Source organism: Eurytemora carolleeae, unplaced genomic scaffold (assembly GCF_000591075.1).
Source record: "Eurytemora carolleeae unplaced genomic scaffold, Eaff_2.0 scaffold277, whole genome shotgun sequence".
Classification (NCBI taxonomy): Eukaryota; Metazoa; Arthropoda; class Copepoda; order Calanoida; family Temoridae; genus Eurytemora; species Eurytemora carolleeae.
Genome location: NW_019396330.1, coordinates 243,998 through 262,937, shown reverse-complemented (window position 1 = coordinate 262,937; position 18,940 = coordinate 243,998). Strand labels below are relative to the sequence as shown.

The window sequence follows — 18,940 nt, the reverse complement described above, 5'->3', positions numbered from 1 at the left end:
ATTTTACAAAAAGCTCTAAACTGTTATACCTCATTAAAAACATTTTTTTTAAGTTTTACGAAGAGGGATAAATTGATTCAAGGATTTAATGCAAGGAAAGGTATTTCAGATGTGTACGCATCTTTTGTACTGCAGTGTACTGTCACTGGGCGGTAATGTAAACGTAAGACGGATGTCGAAGCCTGACTTGGGATCCATCTTTCACATTAATAATTAAGGAAATATTCTGGTTATCGGAAACTATTATGTGAATTGTCAAGATTATCAAAATTCAATGCTTTTAACCTCCTCGGATACTAAACGAACACTGCGGCATCTATTCTTGTTTACAAATTCCGCCCAGAGAGAACTGATTTCAATATGTACGCAGAGTATACGCAACTGCAATTAACTTTCCTTGCATTACATTCTTGAAATGAGTGATAACTAGTGTTTAGTCCAAAAAAAGATATTAAATACAATACGCATTTTTTTCATTTTTGTTAAAAATTACTCATAAGTATATACATATTACTCATATGTATATACATATGAGTAATTTTGATACGAACATCACAAACAACTTGAAGTGTTTTAATTGAACTATAAATCCAGGTGTAAGGGATATTTCGAAGCTTTGAAATATAAATTTTAAAATTTAAACTTGTAAGCTAAGCTAACTTTACATACATCAGATAGAAAGCATGATGTACTGACACTATATTATTTAGTTGGAAGATGATCAGATTGAGTACAATACAGATTTCCCATTGGGAGAAGGAAACTTTGGGATTGTTTACAAAGGTGTACTTACTAAGAGTGACGGGGACTGGGAACAGGTGAGAACTGTACATTTACAAAAAGAGTTATGTACAATAGGTGCAGAGATGGGCATATTAGACTTTTTTCATTTCGATCATTCGTGAACGACCCATTTCGTTCGGTTTTTTTCAATCGTTCAGAAAAAAACTTTTTTTTTCAAAACGTTTTTAGGAAAAATCTCTAAATAGATGGCATTGGAGAAAACGTATATCTACAATCTATATTTAACGTCAGCAGTGACATTTATATTTTTAGGGTTTTAACAAATTATTCGAAGATCAATTTAAAGTAATTTAAACTAAAGTGCTTTAGTTTGTAGCAAAATTAGTTCAGTTTATTCTGTTTTCTATTCCATGTCCTCGACACTAGATTATTATGTAAACTAAGTTGATGATTGGACATCAAAAACAGTTTACAGCCCTTTAATAACTGGCATGAAGAAGTTGAACTAGGCACGAATAGCTGAACTATTTCTCTTGTGTGACCGAAAGTGCATTAGTGAAGTACTTTAACTAGTCATACCTATTTCAACTACTTCAAGCTATTAAATCCACCTTAGCTCTAGTCAATCCCCATTATAATACCTATTACAATGACGTAAAAAGATATTTAAAACGAAAAAAAACAAGTTTTCTTAGGAAAAGATTACGAAACATGAAAATATGCTTAAAATGGAAAACTTCAACTTAATACTTCTAAACTTCTGTGACTTTTTCGTGCTTGATGAACATTGAAAAACATTTCTCAGAACCGATAAACTTTTTGCGCATTTATGTTGTACTTCTTTAGAAAATGCACTTACAGCAACAGTTACTTTGAAACTAAATAATACCTCTTTTTCGTCAAGTTTCTTTTCATCTATTCCTTCAGTTCAAAGTTCAGTTTATTTTATGCATTTAGCACTTATAACAAAATTCGACTTATCTTATAAATTAAAGATGCATATTTTTCAGAATTGGAATCTATAGCTTATTGACAAATCTAGAAATTTTCCCTGAAAGAACAAATCTAAGGATAAAAGAAAAAACGGATTTTGTGGGGACAAGATATGTATATGNTTTTTTTTTTTGTTAATTGTTAGATGACAAATATTCTTTAATCCTGCCAATCTTTAACGATTATAATGATTGTCCATGTTCTCATGAACTCTGCAGCTTCCTGCCTTAGCTAAACTTAAATCTCAAGAATAAAGAGTTTAAAAAATGATTTTTTATTATATTAACCTGTAAAATATTTCTTTTTCTTTTCTATTTATCTAGCACTCCTAAGTAAAGGATTACAAAATTGAACGATGTTAGACAAACAAAACTCTATTTCATTTTATCTTTTATTGGTTGTCAACTTCCTCCTGCACTTAAAGTTTTGTTAAAGGGGGGGGGGGTATATTTTAATATTTAATCATACTTTTTGGATTCTCGTCTAATCCTTCATAAGAATTGAGTCTTTTCAACCAACCAAATTTTCTGATCAACCTTTATCTTTGAAACCTGATTGTGTAAAACTTTGATTTAACAAAATTAAATTTTATCATCTAACAGAATTCTTAGTTTAAAATGTTTAAAAACAGATGTAAAATAAAAGGGTCACTTGAAACTAAGCTTCAAGGAAACGTCAGTTTTTTAGCTCAGTGATTGGCACTTTTTTGAATATCTGACGTTAACGCTTTATCTTAAGTCGACAGGATAAATTCAAATAATCTGGTATTGTTAATGGTTTTTTATATTATAAACAAAAATCAAATAAATTTCGAGAATTTATTTTTGAATTATTACGCACATTAAACACACTTAAATGTTAAAATTGTGTAGCCGCATTTAGAAATATTTATTTTTAGAAGAACGAACATTTTTTATTATATCAAATTTAATCTATATAATAAAACAAGACATTCATGTATATGTTGTGTATATCGGGCCAAACGGCTGGATCGATTGGGCTGAAATTTTTTGTGGACACTCATGGGTGGCCAAGGGGTGTTATACGCTAAAAAATCGATACATTTTTTTCACGGGCAACGCCGGGGCCTTCAGCTAGTCTATAAGCGACATTTGACAGTAATCTAAATTGTGTTTACTGTATTTATTGTTAATCGATTGATTTGCCCCTGAACAATTATTTTTACCAGTGAAAACCCACGTTCCAAAGGAATTGAGTTTTCGCCACAAACTCTGGAAGTTTGAAATATCCTAGCCCTAAGCCAACAGGTTGCAAAGATATAGGGGTTAGAAAATTTGAGTTTGTGGCAAAAACTTGATATCATTTTTTATTGGTTATCGGTAGAGTGAAGCATCGTTATTATCCGTTAATAAACATCAAGGCGTTTGGTACTTTCAGGAAACTCAAATTTTAATTTTAAAAATCACTAAAAATTTGCTTTTGTTTCACAACGCAAAACCTTGATTTTGGTAGAAAATTTTTCTAACTGTTTTTTTGCTTTTGATTCTTTCTGAGTCAAAGTTGTAAATTATTTAATAAACATTTAACTTTGATTTACGTCGATTTTTTTAACGCCCTTAAAAAACTAAAATTTCTAAAAGAAGAAATAACGATTCCCAACTCTATTTATCGTTATAGTGTAAATACATAGTGTTGTACTGGTTTTCTCGAGGCCCAACAAATATATATCTGAGATTTAAAACATAAAATTTGAAAATATTTGTTTAAAAGATAGGTTTTATTACACTATACGCAAAATGTTTACTCTCAGCGAATAAGAAATAAATATTTAGAAATGTTTTTGCGAGAATTTTGTTTCAACAAAAATATTTGGAGTTTTCCACGCTCTTAATCTTATCATTATTGGGAGCTTTTGTAAAGAAGTAAAACACCTGGTTATTTCTACATTTTCCTGAAGTTTTCATTTCAAATAAAAGGGGTTTTTTAAACGCAAATAAGTGCCTAGGGTTCTTTATATATAATACGTATATATTATATATATAACTATAAAGCAATAATCAGAACAGGTTTCAAAATATCTACCAGTACCAACTCTGGTATCCCAGGTTTTAAAATATCTACCAATACCATCTCTTTGGTATCCCAGGTTTCAAAATATCTAATATTACCAACTCTGTTATCTCAGGTTTTAAAATATCTACCATTACCAACGCTGGTATCCCAGGTTTTAAAATATCTACTATTACCAACTCTGTTATCCCAGTTTTTAAAACATCTACCATTACAAACTCCGGTATCTCAGTTGTTTAAATATCTACCATTACCAACTCTGGTATCTCAGTTTTTAAAATATCTACCAGTACCAACTCTGGTATCCCAGTTTTTAAAATATCTACCATTGCCAGCTCTGGTATCCCAGGTTTTAAAATATCTACCAGTACCATTTCTGGTATCCCAGGTTTTAAAATATCTACCAGTACCAACTCTGGTATCCCAGTTTTTGAAATATCTATCATTACCAACTCTGGTATCCTAGTTTTCTAAATATCTACCATTATCAACTCTGGTATCTCAGTTTTCTAAATATCTACCAGTACCAACACAGAGAAAAAATAGGCGCTTAATACGTAAAAAACAGCTGATCTCTTGTTTTCTTTTAAGATATCCAGAAGAAATTAATTTAACTGTTAGACCACAAAAAATATATTAGTATTTTCTGAGGCCGAATTTAAAGAAATTGAACCACGTCGCTGAACCGCCAAAAACCGGACAGCCGGTTCCAATTGAGCGCCAGCTCGAATCTCGAAACACTGAATACAATTGCAAGACGCGGCACAGTTTTTTTTTAATTTGACCTCTAAATTGGATTAACAATTCACAAGTTTCTATCTCCGTTATCCTATAGGTTGCGGTGAAGATGATTAAGGATACAGATATTATGCCACAGTCTGCATTCGACGATATGGAACGAGAGATTGGTCTCATGAAACGTCTCTCTCATGAGAACATTGTCAAGATCAGGGGGTACATATCAAACATAGGAACCCACACAATCATCGTTATGGAGTACATCAGGGAGGGTAGTTTGGATAGGTAAGTTTAACCAACTAACTCCCTCCCTCCTACGTAATATTTTTAGAATTCACTGGAAGTTAATTTTAGGGTAAGTGAAGTAAAGAAAGAATCTGAAAATACTAGAATCAAATTCGAATTTTTTTCCTTTATATCTTTGCAAGCAAAAAAGATCAAAAAGGAAATTGTATGTAGGGGTGAAATATTTCATTTAAAATGCCAAATAATTTTTGCACCCGTAAAAATTATGCAGCAGCAAAAAAGCAACATTAGTAAAAATATTGAAAAAAAATTAAACTCATGCACCCGCAAAAATTATGCAACAGAAAAAAGGAACAATAGTAAAAAATTGCAAAAAATAAAACTCAACTGGATTTTAAAAAACGGCAACCAATAAGGAAAGGTTTTTTTATTTTGTAAGACAAGTTGCTGAATGCTGCCCATTTGTCCGTTTGTTAATATTTCAAAAGTTGTTAAAAATAAGTAATTTTATTCGATATTCAGAAAAATATTTTTCTTTAAAAAAACCGGGTTTTTGCTTAATGTTCAAGGAATTCTAAACTCGGTGTTTCAAGACGGATATTTGACTAGTACGAGTCGGCCATATTTGAAAGTTCTATAGTTCGTTGATGATGAATCTGTTCAAACTTTAAAACCTCTATACATGGTTACCAACAAAGAATGAGACTTCATACAATCATGGTTTCTGCAGCTATAACTTGTATGTTTCTTTGTCAAATCATCTAAATATACCATTAAAGGACTTTATTTCAGATTAAACCTCTAATCCAACCTTTAGATAATAAGGTTTAAAGGGTTTAAGGTCTTAATTTCTCATTCTTTGTGGATGACCCTGTATCTTTAAGAACCATGATGTAATTTTGATTTTATGATGTTCTATTCAGTAGTTTTTTATTTAGATACCTGCAGGTTAACCGTCGCACCCTAGACTACCCTCGCCAGCTGTTTGTGTATGCGCAGAATATTGTTGATGGGATGGAATACCTCACACAAAACAAGATTATTCATAGGTAGTGTACGCCATCATGAAATAGGTCCATCAGGCGCATTTAATTAACCAAATATAATTAGAGAACAAAAAATTGAATACATGCTTTTATTCAGAGTTTGTTAAAGCTATCTTTGAAAAGGGAAACGAGATTTCAGTTTATTGAAGAAAATTTGAATTAACAAAAATGTTTTGAATAGCGTTCATTATGGAGCTCAAAGTACATAATTAATAAATTAAACCAGTTTGCTTCTCTCATTTAAAATAACAGATTTAAAAACTATTTAGATTACATCTTAAAGGGAAAAATGAAAGGGTAGTATAGGCTGAAACCTGAGAATCTCAGGTGTTGAACGATACATATAAGACCTGATGTTCCTGTCTCGAGAAATTGATATAAAACTTTGTCAAATTTAAACGAAAATTCATTTATAAATGGAATTTTTTATAAGAGTAGTAGGTATAAACAGATCATATTCAACAAATACGCAACCAATCTGAAAGCGATTATATTCCAGAGGAGCCTGAGAATCTCAGGTTTGCTCCTATTATAACTTTTAAATTTTTATTCTGGATTTTTAAATTAACAGAATTTTAAAACTATTTTACATTAGATCTTAAGCTATTTTTCGCTTTCATATCTTGTTTTCCTCTGCTGTCTTGTTCATTACTTAAATTTTTATATAATAAAAATGAACAAAAAAATTATTGCATTCATTTGTATTCTATCCAAAAGTTTTTTTATTTAATTTAGCTCTGGTGTGAAAACATTATTATGCAAAATAATTAGCGAAATTCTACAAAAAATCTCGAATGAAATTTTTTTTCATTAATAGTTGCGGATTTCCATGCTTAAACATTCCTAAGATTTGAAAAATAAGTCCAATGATATCAGTTGTAAAATCTTTGTGATAAATTTAACTAGTTGTAACTTCTGATCGGCCTAGTCTTGAAGTTCTTTATTAGACAGTTATTGTTTTTGACGTTAAATGAGCTCCACAAAAATATGAGTTATACTAATTGTAAAGTTGTACTTTTGAAGTTTGCTTCTTTTACATTATGCAACTTTTTTTCTCTGATGCCGAACAATGATTGTAACTGTATAATCATATCAGAATTGCACTTGACGAAAAATACTTGTTGTATTCCCGTCTTATTCATCATTTCCTCTTAAACATAATCTAAACATTTCTATTGAACTTATTTTACACTTTACAGGCTCAATCCATCATTTCAAATTTCGTCTGTTCATCGCAACACATTTTATAAATGTTTTTTTTTATCCTCATTCTGTTTTATAGTGCACACTTTTTCTTATATGGTTTTTATTTTTCCTCGCTGTTACATGCTATATTGTTAAGAATTTTAGCGGATATTTTATACACAATAATTAAACCCTTTTCATCTTTGGCTCTGTTTATATGGGCGGGAGGGGGGGGGGGGCTAAACGTAGTTTTAAAATGAGCTGAAAGGTCGAGTTATATATTAAAGGTATAAATGTGTTAGAAATGTCAGGCGACCATCATCATGTTGTCTCATAATAGTTTGACAGTTTTCAATATAGATATGTCCACTATTCTATTCGCTAGTCTGCTTCTGAAAGATATATAATAAATATGTATATATATGTACAACGTACATGGTAAATGATATATCCTTTGAAATTGGAGAATTTATTGAAAATATTTATTAATGAAGGTGTAAAAGTATAAATAAGTTATATAAATACGATTAATGATTTAATATAAAGATTTTATATGGCTAATTCACAACGCTACTCTTTAAACCTTATTTTGAGTAGCTTTGAGGAAAAAATCGTCTTTTTATCTTGAGCCGTGTTAAATTCTGAAATTTTACTCATTGAACAGACAATGGTTTAAAGGGTATTAATCAAGAGTCGGTGGGAACTTGTAATTACGCCTACAGTCCCTTTAATAGTTCTTATTTTGATGTGTTTTGGGAAATTGCAGCAAAGAATATTCTGGTATTTGATCATCAATATATTTAGGGATCTGGCAGCTAGGAATATTCTGGTATCTGATCATCAATATAATTAGGGATCTGGCAGCTAGGAATATTCTGGCATCTGATCATGAATACATTTAGGTATCTGGCAGCTAGACATATTCTGGTATCTGATCATGAATATATTTAGGGTTCTGGCAGCTAGGAATATTCTGGTATCTGATCATCTATATATTTATGGATCTGGCAGCTAAGAATATTCTGGTATCTGATTCATGAATACATTTAGGTATCTGGCAGCTAGACATATTCTGGTATCTGATCATGAATATATTTAGGGATCTGGCAGCTAGGAATATTCTGGTATCTGATCATGAATATATTTAGGGATCTGGCAGCTAGGAATATTCTGGTATCTGATCATCAATATATTTAGGGATCTGGCAGCAAAGAATATTCTGGTATCTGAACATCAATATATTTAGGGATCTGGCAGCTAGGAATATTCTGGTATCTGATCATGAATCTGTAAAAATCTCTGATTTTGGTTTGGCTCGAGATGTGAGCAGTGATTACTATGTGATGCAGGTCAGGATTTGGGATAAAATTGTTTTGTTTTTTTTTAATTTACTTTTTTAGTTCTTTTTTTTAGAGGAGGGGGGGGGGATACTTTTTCTAAATTGTATTTGTATCGGAAATTATAACTTGATTTTGTCTTTAATTTTAATTTTAGAATCCTTTATAAAAATCTTGCTTTTTTGGTATGCAAGGTTGGATTCAAATTTTCATAGGTTCTAATTTTCTGAGAATAAATGATTTATACATTTGTTTTCAAATTAGATTTTAGAAATTAATTTGTTTACAAATTAAAAAGATTTGTATTGCGAATTATGATATGATTTTATAAAAGGCATTTTATTTGGCCAAAAGGCCCAAAGTTTATCGGTACTCAAAAATAATTCCCATGGGAACTAATTATACCCTGATTTAACAGTTTGGTCTTTAAAAAAGTAAGCTATGACTTCTGATCACAAATTGACCTTTCAAACAGAAATATTTAGCTTTTTCTTTATCACGCTTTTTTGTCTGAGGATGTTTTTAAAATAAAATATTTTAAACGTATATAACTCTGTAAGTTCAAGATTGTTGGATTGTAAACTAAGAAGGAATTCAACTAAAAGAAAGGTAGGTTGTAAACTAGATGGAATTCAACTAAAAGAAAGTTAGGTTGTAAACTAGATTGTATTCAACTAAAAGAAGGATAGGTTGTAAACTAGATTGTATTCAACTAAAAGAAGGATAGGTTGTAAACTAGATTGAATTCAACTAAAAGAAGGTTAGGTTGTAAACTAGATTGTATTCAACGAAGGATAGGTTGTAAACTATATATTGAATTCAACTAAAAGAAGGTTAGGTTGTAAACTAATTTCTCTAACCTTGCAACCTGTAAGTGAAACCCTTTGATAAACTTTAAATATTTGATCCACATGAATTCTTGGTTTGCAGCATTAAAGGTATACGACCTCAGGTTGCTAAGTTATAAGGGTTTGTAAATCAGAGTTTGAGGCGTGTAATCAGGTCCACATTTTGCTCCCGTAAATCCAAAAGTTCTAATATAATTCTTTCTATTTATTTACAAAACATCTGAGAGTTCTTAAAAACGTGATTAACATAAAATGAGTACGTGTACTTTATTCCCCCCCCCCCCCACATAAGGTAAACATTATTTAGAGTTCTCAATAGAAACCAATCTGATATATCAAGCTTATAAATTGTTTTTCTTAAAGGAATAATGTATTATGTTTTCCTTTTTCTTCTTGAATAAACGATCACTAAAAAAACATGGTTTTATTTTATTAATGTTTATTAAACTTTAAGAATAATTTAGATTGAACCCATCGCTATTAAAAGCAAATTAGGTCGGCCAAGGCGAAATTGAAATTCCTAATCCTAATTTTTTAAGAATGTAAAGAATGTTTTACAAATGGGAGTTAACACTTAATTAATCATAATAAAAGAATAAGTAGGAAAATAAATTTATACATTTTTAAGAAGTAAAAATCTGAAATAAACTCAAGTCTCCTTTTTTAATTTTCCAGAATTAAATTGAGTCTTTGTCCCGAATTCTGATTTTCTAATCACTATTTCTTAGCAACCCAATGCCCTATGACCTTAGATATTTCAAACCATAAATTCTGTTACATCAAATGGTCAAAATTTGAAAAATCAACGGTTTACACAATGAGGTTGCATAGATTTAGGAATTAAACAATTTGAGTTTGTTGCAAAATCTCAGTTCCCTTTCTTACAAATATATTTTTTTAATGTTGTATTTAGTCTACTACGAATATCCCCGTGAAATGGTTGGCGGTGGAGTGTCTTCTGCACAGCAAGTACAGTCACGCCAGCGATGTTTGGTCCTTTGGTGTTACACTTTGGGAGATGTTCACATTCGGACAGGAATACATTCATTCATTCTTTATTTTCTTCGCTTCATTCTTTTATTCATCCTCTTACTTGATTTCTCTGAATTTGATAGTTTTCTTTTTTTTAGAAAACGAAAACAAACCCAGAAAGCAATTAATTAATTAATTTATTTATGCAGTAGAATTATATATTACGAAACTGTTCAATTTCACTGATGGCTTTTTTATTTAAGGCTTACATAGTGAAATCCTGGTTTATAAAAAAAAATTAAGAAATCACTTTAAACATGAAGTTGGTTTACCACCAGACCCCCCCCCCCCCCCCCCCCCCCCCCTCCTCTTCAAAGCTCAGGATCCCCTTCATCCGAACCTGTCCTTTAAAAAATAGGATCCGGATCCAGTTTATTAAAATTTCTTGTGATGCTAATTTTTTTTATCAAAAACAACAATCCAAAATGTATTCTTCTATTTTCGCAAATTTTAATGGCAAAATGTTAAAAAGATACAATTGATATGATATTAATGAACTATAAAAGTAGAGAAAAAGGTTTTTTTATGTTTTGTATCCGGATTCATGGATCCTTGCAGTTTTGTGGATCAGGATCAGGATCGATAAAGCTAAATGCTGCGGACCCGGATCCAAGCCACTGTTTTTATTAGTCCCTTGAAAAGCAAATAATTATGACTGGTTGATTAGTCGGTTTAGAAATAAATCCTTCTTAGAAGATGAGATCTAATCAACTATATTTGTGTCTGGTTAGGTCAGCAGAATACTCAAATAGACCATAACGTTCTCTATGCTCCATTTTATAAAACAAAAGACACAGTTATGTAGATTTTAAGAAATCGCTAGCTAGACTTTAGTCTTGAAAAAAACGGTTGACTTCAGAAAATTATAAAAAGTAAAAATATATTCTATGCTCTAATTTTAAAAAACTTGAGGTTTTTACAGTTTGTTGAGATTTTAGAAATCTAGGCCGTGTCCCTTTCGAGAAAATTATTTTTTAAGCTTTTCTTTTAGACTTGGTAAAAAGAGTTTTAAGAAGGTAAAAAGTTTAATCGGGTCCGTCCTTGTATACGATTTTTGGACCCCCCACCCCCTTCCTATCAATTTTGTACATGACCACTTTTTCAGCAATTTTCAACAAAATTAGTATATTTAGGGTTAGGTTAGGTTAAGACACTTTCTGGGCCGAGGGCTGCGGCTAGTATAGGCTAAGGGGGCCGAGTGCTGCAGCTGGGACAGCCTAGGGGGCCAAGCGCCGCGGCTAGGACAGACTAGGGGGCCGGGCGCTGCGGCCACATGGTCAATTATATCCATGTCTTACATATAATATTCATGTACAATATTGAAAGGGGGGGGCGGGGTCCAAAAATCGTATATAAAGAAATTACCGTTTAATCTTTGCTCTAATTAAAAAAACTGAGGTTTTAACAGTTTGTATGTAGATTTGCAGATATCGCTAGCAAGCCACTTATTAGAAATTTCTTTTTAATCTTCCTTCTCTAGACTTGAAAAAGGCGTTTGACTCCTGAGTTTTAAGAAGATAATAAAGAAAGTAAAAAGTTTATCTCATATCTAATTTGAAAAAACACTGAGGCTTTTACAGTTTTCATGTAGATTTAAAAAAAATTTTAGAATATTCTTTTGAAACTAATTCTTTAGACTTAGGTTTGAATCCAGAGTTTTAATTCAGTTTTGACTTCAGTAATCTTATGCGTATCTTTTATCTTCTTAGAAAAATGTTGTAATGAAAAAAGTTGTACATTTAAATTTGTGAATTGAAGCCTGAAGGAAATACACAATTCTAAATCTGAACTTTTATTGACAAAAACAAACTGAATAAATCATATGTTAACAAAACATTGCTTGGAATGTACTTCATATTTTCCTTTGCTTGAAAGAATTCGTAATTTTAGACAATTACTTCAGAATTATCTGAAGAATTTTAATTTCTTAATTTCAAAGTAAAAAATATAGAATATTTTGTATTTGAAGACTCCTGCACTTAATGGCTGTGAATCATTTTTCCAACATGGAGAATCCTATCAGAGGCATAGACAAGATCTTAAGGTAAGCGAATCAACCTTGATCCTAGATCCTAGATCCTAGATTTTAATTCCTAGAGTTCAGTTTCTAGTTTTTAGTTCCTAGATCCTAGTTCCTAGATTTAGATCCAAGATCCTATACCCTATATTCTAGATCCTAGATCCTTAATCATAGATCCCATTTCCTAGTTCCTAGTTCCTAGTTCCTAGATCCTAGATCCTGGTTCCTAGATCCTGTAACATAAAGTTCTATTTCATTTATATCTTTGTAATCCGTAAATATAGGTTATTTAGTTCCTTAACCATAGTTGCGGTCAACTTATTTACCTGTATCTTTTTATATCTAAATACAGCAACACAGACTCTTGTTATTTAAGCATATTTAAACTGATAAAGTATAAAGCGGAGTTAGGCATTTTTCTACAATCCTAGTTCCTAGATCCTAGTTCCTAGTTCCTGGATCCTAGATTCTAGTTACTAGATCCTAGATCAACTCCTAGTTCCTAGATTCTAGTTCCTAGTTCCTAGATCCTATATCCTAGTTCCTGGATCCTAAATCCTAGTTCCTGGATCCTAAATCCTAGATCCTAGATCCTAGATCCTAGATCCTAGATCCTAGTTCCTAGATCCTTGTTCCTAATTACTAGATCCTAGGTATTATATGTGTATATTGTATTGTATAGGAGTGGGTGGAGAAGCTAGAGGCCGGAGTTCGTCTTCCACAAACTGATTTCTGTCCAAATTATTTGTATAGCAGAGTAAGTGTTTGCTTCTAATTATAAAACTCTCACGTCAAATTACATGTACGTTCAATCATAACTACTTTCTCATAACTTATATCAAACCTAAAGGACCGAAGCGGTCAGAAAGTGGTGCCAGCAATGTTGGGGGTTCAAATCGCTGAATCTCTGAAGAAGAAAAAAATCAGACAAAACACACACATATATATTTATAGATATACAGGGTGTCCAAAAAAACTGAATTACAGAGCTTTCGAATGACACCTTGATAGTAAAAATTAAACGAAAATTGTTTCCTCAGTTACAATATATTACCCCTACTGCACAGTTTTTTCTGGGACACCATGTATGAATATATATATACTTGCTTTATTCAGTCTATTTTTACTGCTGCAACCCAAACTAGATTAAGGTTAAAACTCAATTAACCGCTCTACCATCTGATCAAAGATGTAGTTAAACAGAGAAAGGTGTAAACCTAAGTAACCTTGGTTTTCCGTAAACTCATCTTCTTCAAAACAAAATTATCAAAGTTTTCTGACAGATATACTGCTGTTAGTTAAACAGTTCTCTTGCAAGGGTGTTTTTATAATGTCAGAAGTTTGTTATTTAAAGGGACCCTTCATGTAGCTCGTCTGATTCACAACAGTATCCTTAAAACCTTTATCTGATCAATAATGTGGATTATATATCCTTGTATTTCTCAAAAGTGTTCAAATCTAACAACATCTTTAATTTTTATGAAAAAGAAATCCGCTTGTCACTTTTATAAGTATATGGAGATAGATGTAAACCAATAGCTAACATTGCCTTTTCTCCAACTATTTATATAGTTTTAACAAGTAAATGGAGATAGATGTAAACATTGTTTTTTCTCCAACTATTAATATAGTTTTAACAAGTAAATGGGGATGTAAACAAATAGCAAACATTGTGTTTTCTCCAACTATTTATATAGATTTAACAAGTAAATGGAGATGGATGTAAACAAATAGCAAACATTGTTTTTCCTCCAACTATTCATATAGATTTAACAAGTAAATGGGGATGTAAACAAATAGCAAACATTGTGTTTTCTCCAACTATTTATATAGATTTAACAAGTAAATGGAGATAGATGTAAACAAATAGCAAGCATTATTTTTCCTCCAACTATTTATATAGTTATTAAGCTCGCAAAACTTATCTTTTACTAGAGAACAAATGTGAGAAAATTATCAAAGTTTGTTTTCTTCCAGACAGTAGACACATTACCATGGGATAACCATTTATCTTGAATAAGAGATTTCATGAATTTTGGACCAAGTAACAACAATGGGTATTTTTACTGTTGCTCGCTTCAATTAGTGATTAAAACATTCGTCAATGGATTAGAGAAGTAATTTAAAAATTGATTATTTTTGTTAATCCTTGGGATCCCAAAAATACCCCCTCCTTGGTCCATATTCAATATTTTCAAATCGTATTACTTCAAAAGTTTCGTGTTTGGGTTTAGTAGTTTAGGTTATAATACAAGGTTCCGGGCTATGAACAGGGTAGGGTGTTCCAATGAACATATAAACTGAAAGCCGTCTTTGATTTCCTATAATTGATAAATGACAAAGTATGTATTAATCAAAAGATTGTACTTCTTTATTTTTAAAATTGACGGGCATATTAAGCATTTGAACAATTTTGTCAACACTTTTTAGTGAATGTGAATATGGACAAAAATTTCTTAACATTGGTCAATAGTCAATTATGAAGCTGAAAAATTGATAGATCAGACTGTGGATATTCTGATCACACTGTGGATATTCTGATCACACTGTGGATATTCTGATCAGACTGTGGATATTCTAATCACTCTGTGAATATTCTGATCACACTGTGAATATTCTGCTCACACTGTGAATATTCTGATCACACTGTGAATATAGAAGATTTAAAATGGAATAAAGACGATGTAGAATTAGTTTCAATTTTTATGGGAACATCCCGCAGAGAAGATTGAAAATATTATTTCGAAACAAATGGTTTGAAGAAGATTGCTTAGACATTTTCAATTAAAATTCGTACTTTACAGTTCTTTGTTCGACACGTGGGGAAATGTTTCTTTAGTGAACAAAATCCACTATACAGAGTTCTAAAAAATAAGTGCTTAGGATCCATTTCATTCTTATGTGGAAACTAATCCAAATACAAATTGCGAAAAAGAATCTTTTTTTCTCTCTTTTCCTTATAAAGAAACTTGATTTAATTTTGAATTTCTCAGACTGTATAATGGTTGATCGGTTGTTATTTTAGTTGTTGTCGTTGTCGTCGTCGTCGTCGTTGTTGTTGTTGTTGTTGTTGTTGAAACGGACTTTTATAAATAACAAATTGCATAATGTACACCATGTAGGTAATGTTGCCGTGCTGGGAAGGAGATGCGGCAAACCGTCCAACCTTTACCCAGCTCCGCCATATGCTGAAACAAGTTGAGTTGGAGGCTACCTAGGACATGCATTCAACACCATCTAGTGGACATTTTTCACAATAGATAGTTCACTAACGTGTTGTTTAACCTTTCTGCCAAATTTATGATTTTATGCCAAACCGTTGTTGTTAGATTTTCCGTTTGTTCGTTATTTGAATAAGGTTACACGGTAAACAGGGTAGAGATCCAAATACATATTCATAATTGATAATGCCTGTTGTAAATATTTGTTATTTTCAATATTGTATTCAGGCGCGCAACTTGGCATTCAGTAATTCATAATATTTTGGGGCAAATTTTTATTTTTTGGGCAGCCTAATTTGTGTGTGAAAAATCTTAGATTTATATTTCAGGGGCAAATTTTGTTTTTTGGGGAATATTTTCAGTGTGGGGTGGGGGAATCTTAATTCTTTGTTTTACGGGCAAATTTTTTTTTTTGGGGGGGGGAATGCTTTTTCAGTTTGGGCAATTTCGTGTCTAAGAAATCTTAAATCTTTATTTTTGGGTCAAATTGTTTTATTTAAGGGTATTTTCAAAATATATGAAGAGGCTTTTTTTAATCCAGAGGTTATTTTTTTGTTGGGTGCCAAACTTCTTAATTTTGGAGTATTATCTTTTTTTAGGTATGGCTGAAAATTTTAAAGTTGCGTGTATTTATAAAAAAACATTTTGGAACAAAAAAATTAAATTTAAGTGCAAATTCAAAATATTTGGTGGCATTCATAAAAACAATTGTTAAATAAAGGGGCAAATTAAAGTCTGGTGGGGCAATTTGAATAAGAATGTGCTAGTTTTATTTTAAAAATCCAATTTTTGGGGGAATTTTTTAAAGAAAGGGGGCCAAAATAAAAAGAATCTGAGCTCATATTGAAAAAGGTCACAGTGACTTTGAGTTTGCTTTAAAAATGAGAGTAGGTTTTAAAAAAAATACTGTGGGGGCATATTCTTTGTTTATTTTTGAAAAAAATAGCTTTTTTGGGAACTATATGGACCCCTGTTAATGACTTCTTGCTCCCCCCTAACCAGGCTAGGAAGGGCCTTGCCCCCCTCCTTGTTTCGCGCCTGATAGTACAGGGTGTCCCAATAAACATGGGAATTCAGTGACGAATTCGATATCGTCTTTTAAAATAATTCTTTGATTTATTATATTGATACCTACAGAGTAGGCTGTAATCTGTAAAAGTTTCGTCTGCTATGTTCACATTTTGTTTGTTTATGTTTTGACTGTATACGGTTGTACTTGTACAAGAAAATTGCAGCATACAAACAGAGTAAACTTGTCCGTCTTCACTGTTTATCTTGCGGAGACATTATAGACAGATCTTTACAGTCTTACCCTTTTCATAAAATAAACTCTAGCAGACATAATAATAATATGGGTTTTGAAATTAGGTATTACAATGCTAATTCATAACAAAGACGATATCGAATTAGTAACTGAATTCCCATGTTTTTTGGGACACCCTGTATTATACTGTCATAACTATGTTATACTATAAGTTGAGTTCCTCTCTGATAAGCAATAATTTTTTAAATGAAAGTTAAATCTTTATATTTCACGATATAAAGTTAAGAAATTGTTTGTTTGTTCTTTTAAAAGCAGGATGAGAGGGGGAAGACACACCTATATTTCGTCCGGAAATGATGTTTTCTTATTTAACTCCTAAACTGCAACGTTTAGGTGATAGTGCGCTAGGACTTAAAGATCTACAACTAAAATTTGGCATTTTTAGTTGGGAATATAAAAATTGGTTTTAATTTGCTTGAGGGATTGTGAAAAAAGATCGGAAGAAATAATTGTGAGTTGTGACGTAATTTGTGGTCGGACGAAAAGAGGTGTGGCTTGCCTTCCCTCCTTCGCATGATCCTCAGCAATCTTGATCAAACCTGTTTTACCCTCAACTAAGCATTCTTTGTGTTCTGCAGTAATATGCAGTACACTCACCTAAGATATCAAGTAGTGTTTAGTGAAGAGTTTGTATATACACAGGATTATAACTTTCCTTCATTATTAAAATATTCAAATATTGAAGTAAACAGAGCATTTTTAAGAATTAAATACAATACAATACAAAATATTTGCAAATATTTTAGAATTAGCTAAATTTAATTTAGGATTAATTCTGAAGTCAGGGATTATTATAATTGTTTGACAAAACATTTAATTGTAAACCTTTCATTCGCATTTATTCAAATTTTGATATTTGAATTTCTAGTAAAATTATATTTATTTTTTAATGTTGTTGATAGTTTTTTTACTGTACCGGAATGTTATGTTGTACTGTGCTGTACAGTGCCCAGTACTTAGTATGTTGCGCTGTAGTTATCTTTGTACAATTTACATCTGTTCTTAAGTACATTACTTATGTGTACCCAATGTACCATTTACATTGTACATTGTACTGTACATGCTGTACTATATCGTGATTGTCTGGAGAATGGAAAAGTATAAAGTTTAATAAATATTAGAAACCCTTCCCTTCTTTTCTAGGTATAAACATAGAGTAAAGAATATATAGTATACAGGGATAGAAGAAGTTTCCTTTGTTAGTCCCTTAGGGCCTGAAAGGGGGTTCAAAGTGTACATTTTTTCTAAATGTTGACATATTATGTTCACATTCCGTTATTCGTTGTTTTTTTAAAAGTTTTTAAATAAACTCTGAATGGTGTCTAGGCGAAATAGAATAATTATTTAAATCATGATTCTAACGTAAATATTATTTTCAATATAACTGGTCTTTTTAAGGGAGTTCCAGGGCCCCAAATGTGTGGCGTACGCCTGCAGCACGGTGACAGTACAACAAAATGTCGGTTTTACAATTTTTTGAATTAACGACATTCTGTTCAATATCTGTAAAGTCTGACATTACCATCAATCTTTTAGAAATGAAAAAATTGTATCAAAGTTTAAAAAATGTTGCGGAAAATGTTTAACCATGTTTCCAGATGAATCCAATTCGATGTATAGTTGTGGACTTTAAAATGGAGTCTAATATGAGCGGGGGAAGGCAGGCGGCCATGAGCCACCACTATTTCCCCTTCCGGGCCACATATTAGCTTTTTTCTCTTCCGGCAGCCATGAGCCACCACTATTTCCCCTTCCGGGCCACCACATTTGACTCTTCCGGGCAAAACTACTTTTTTAAATGGTATATTTAGGGCCTTTAAAGTGTGATTTTTAAAAATCCAGCCGCGTCACGCTATAAATATATATTTAGATCTTTATATTTCAGTGTTAATATGTAATAAGGATGATTCCTCTTAATGTAAACTGTAAAACTTTTTTTTTTCCAAATCTAAATTCTGATTTGCCTAAAAAATGGCTTATTTTTAAGAGCAATATCAATTTTAAAAATGACGCACCATAAAATACACTTTAGTTTTGAAGGGAACCCTTGTGTGAAAATGTGCAATGTGTTAAGAGAAAATTGCAAAAGAAACTTTTTTTTTACAAAATCTGTAACGCCTAAGTAATGACAGTAAATATTGTGATTTTAATAATATTTTCTTATTCTTCAGACTA

The 18,940-nt window shown here is 31.6% G+C and overlaps 1 protein-coding gene across 8 annotated transcripts in view; it reads left to right on the top strand.

The window, feature by feature from the left end:
• The window catches only part of LOC111701065 (tyrosine-protein kinase JAK2), a gene marked incomplete at its 5' end in the record, with an annotated part of 53,311 nt that extends 35,418 nt beyond the window's left edge, over positions 1–17,893 (top strand). The window contains 9 exon segments of one of the 8 annotated variants that reach the window (XR_002765137.1): positions 711–818; positions 4,604–4,791; positions 5,691–5,801; positions 8,230–8,332; positions 10,082–10,204; positions 12,170–12,244; positions 12,903–12,977; positions 15,343–15,578; positions 17,533–17,893. Coding sequence is in view for 3 of the 8 variants with exons in the window: in XM_023472194.1 (XP_023327962.1) it covers positions 711–818; positions 4,604–4,791; positions 5,691–5,801; positions 8,230–8,332; positions 10,082–10,204; positions 12,170–12,244; positions 12,903–12,977; positions 15,343–15,438 (879 nt within the window). 8 annotated transcript variants of the gene reach the window in all.
• Between the last annotated feature and the right edge of the window lie 1,047 nt (positions 17,894–18,940).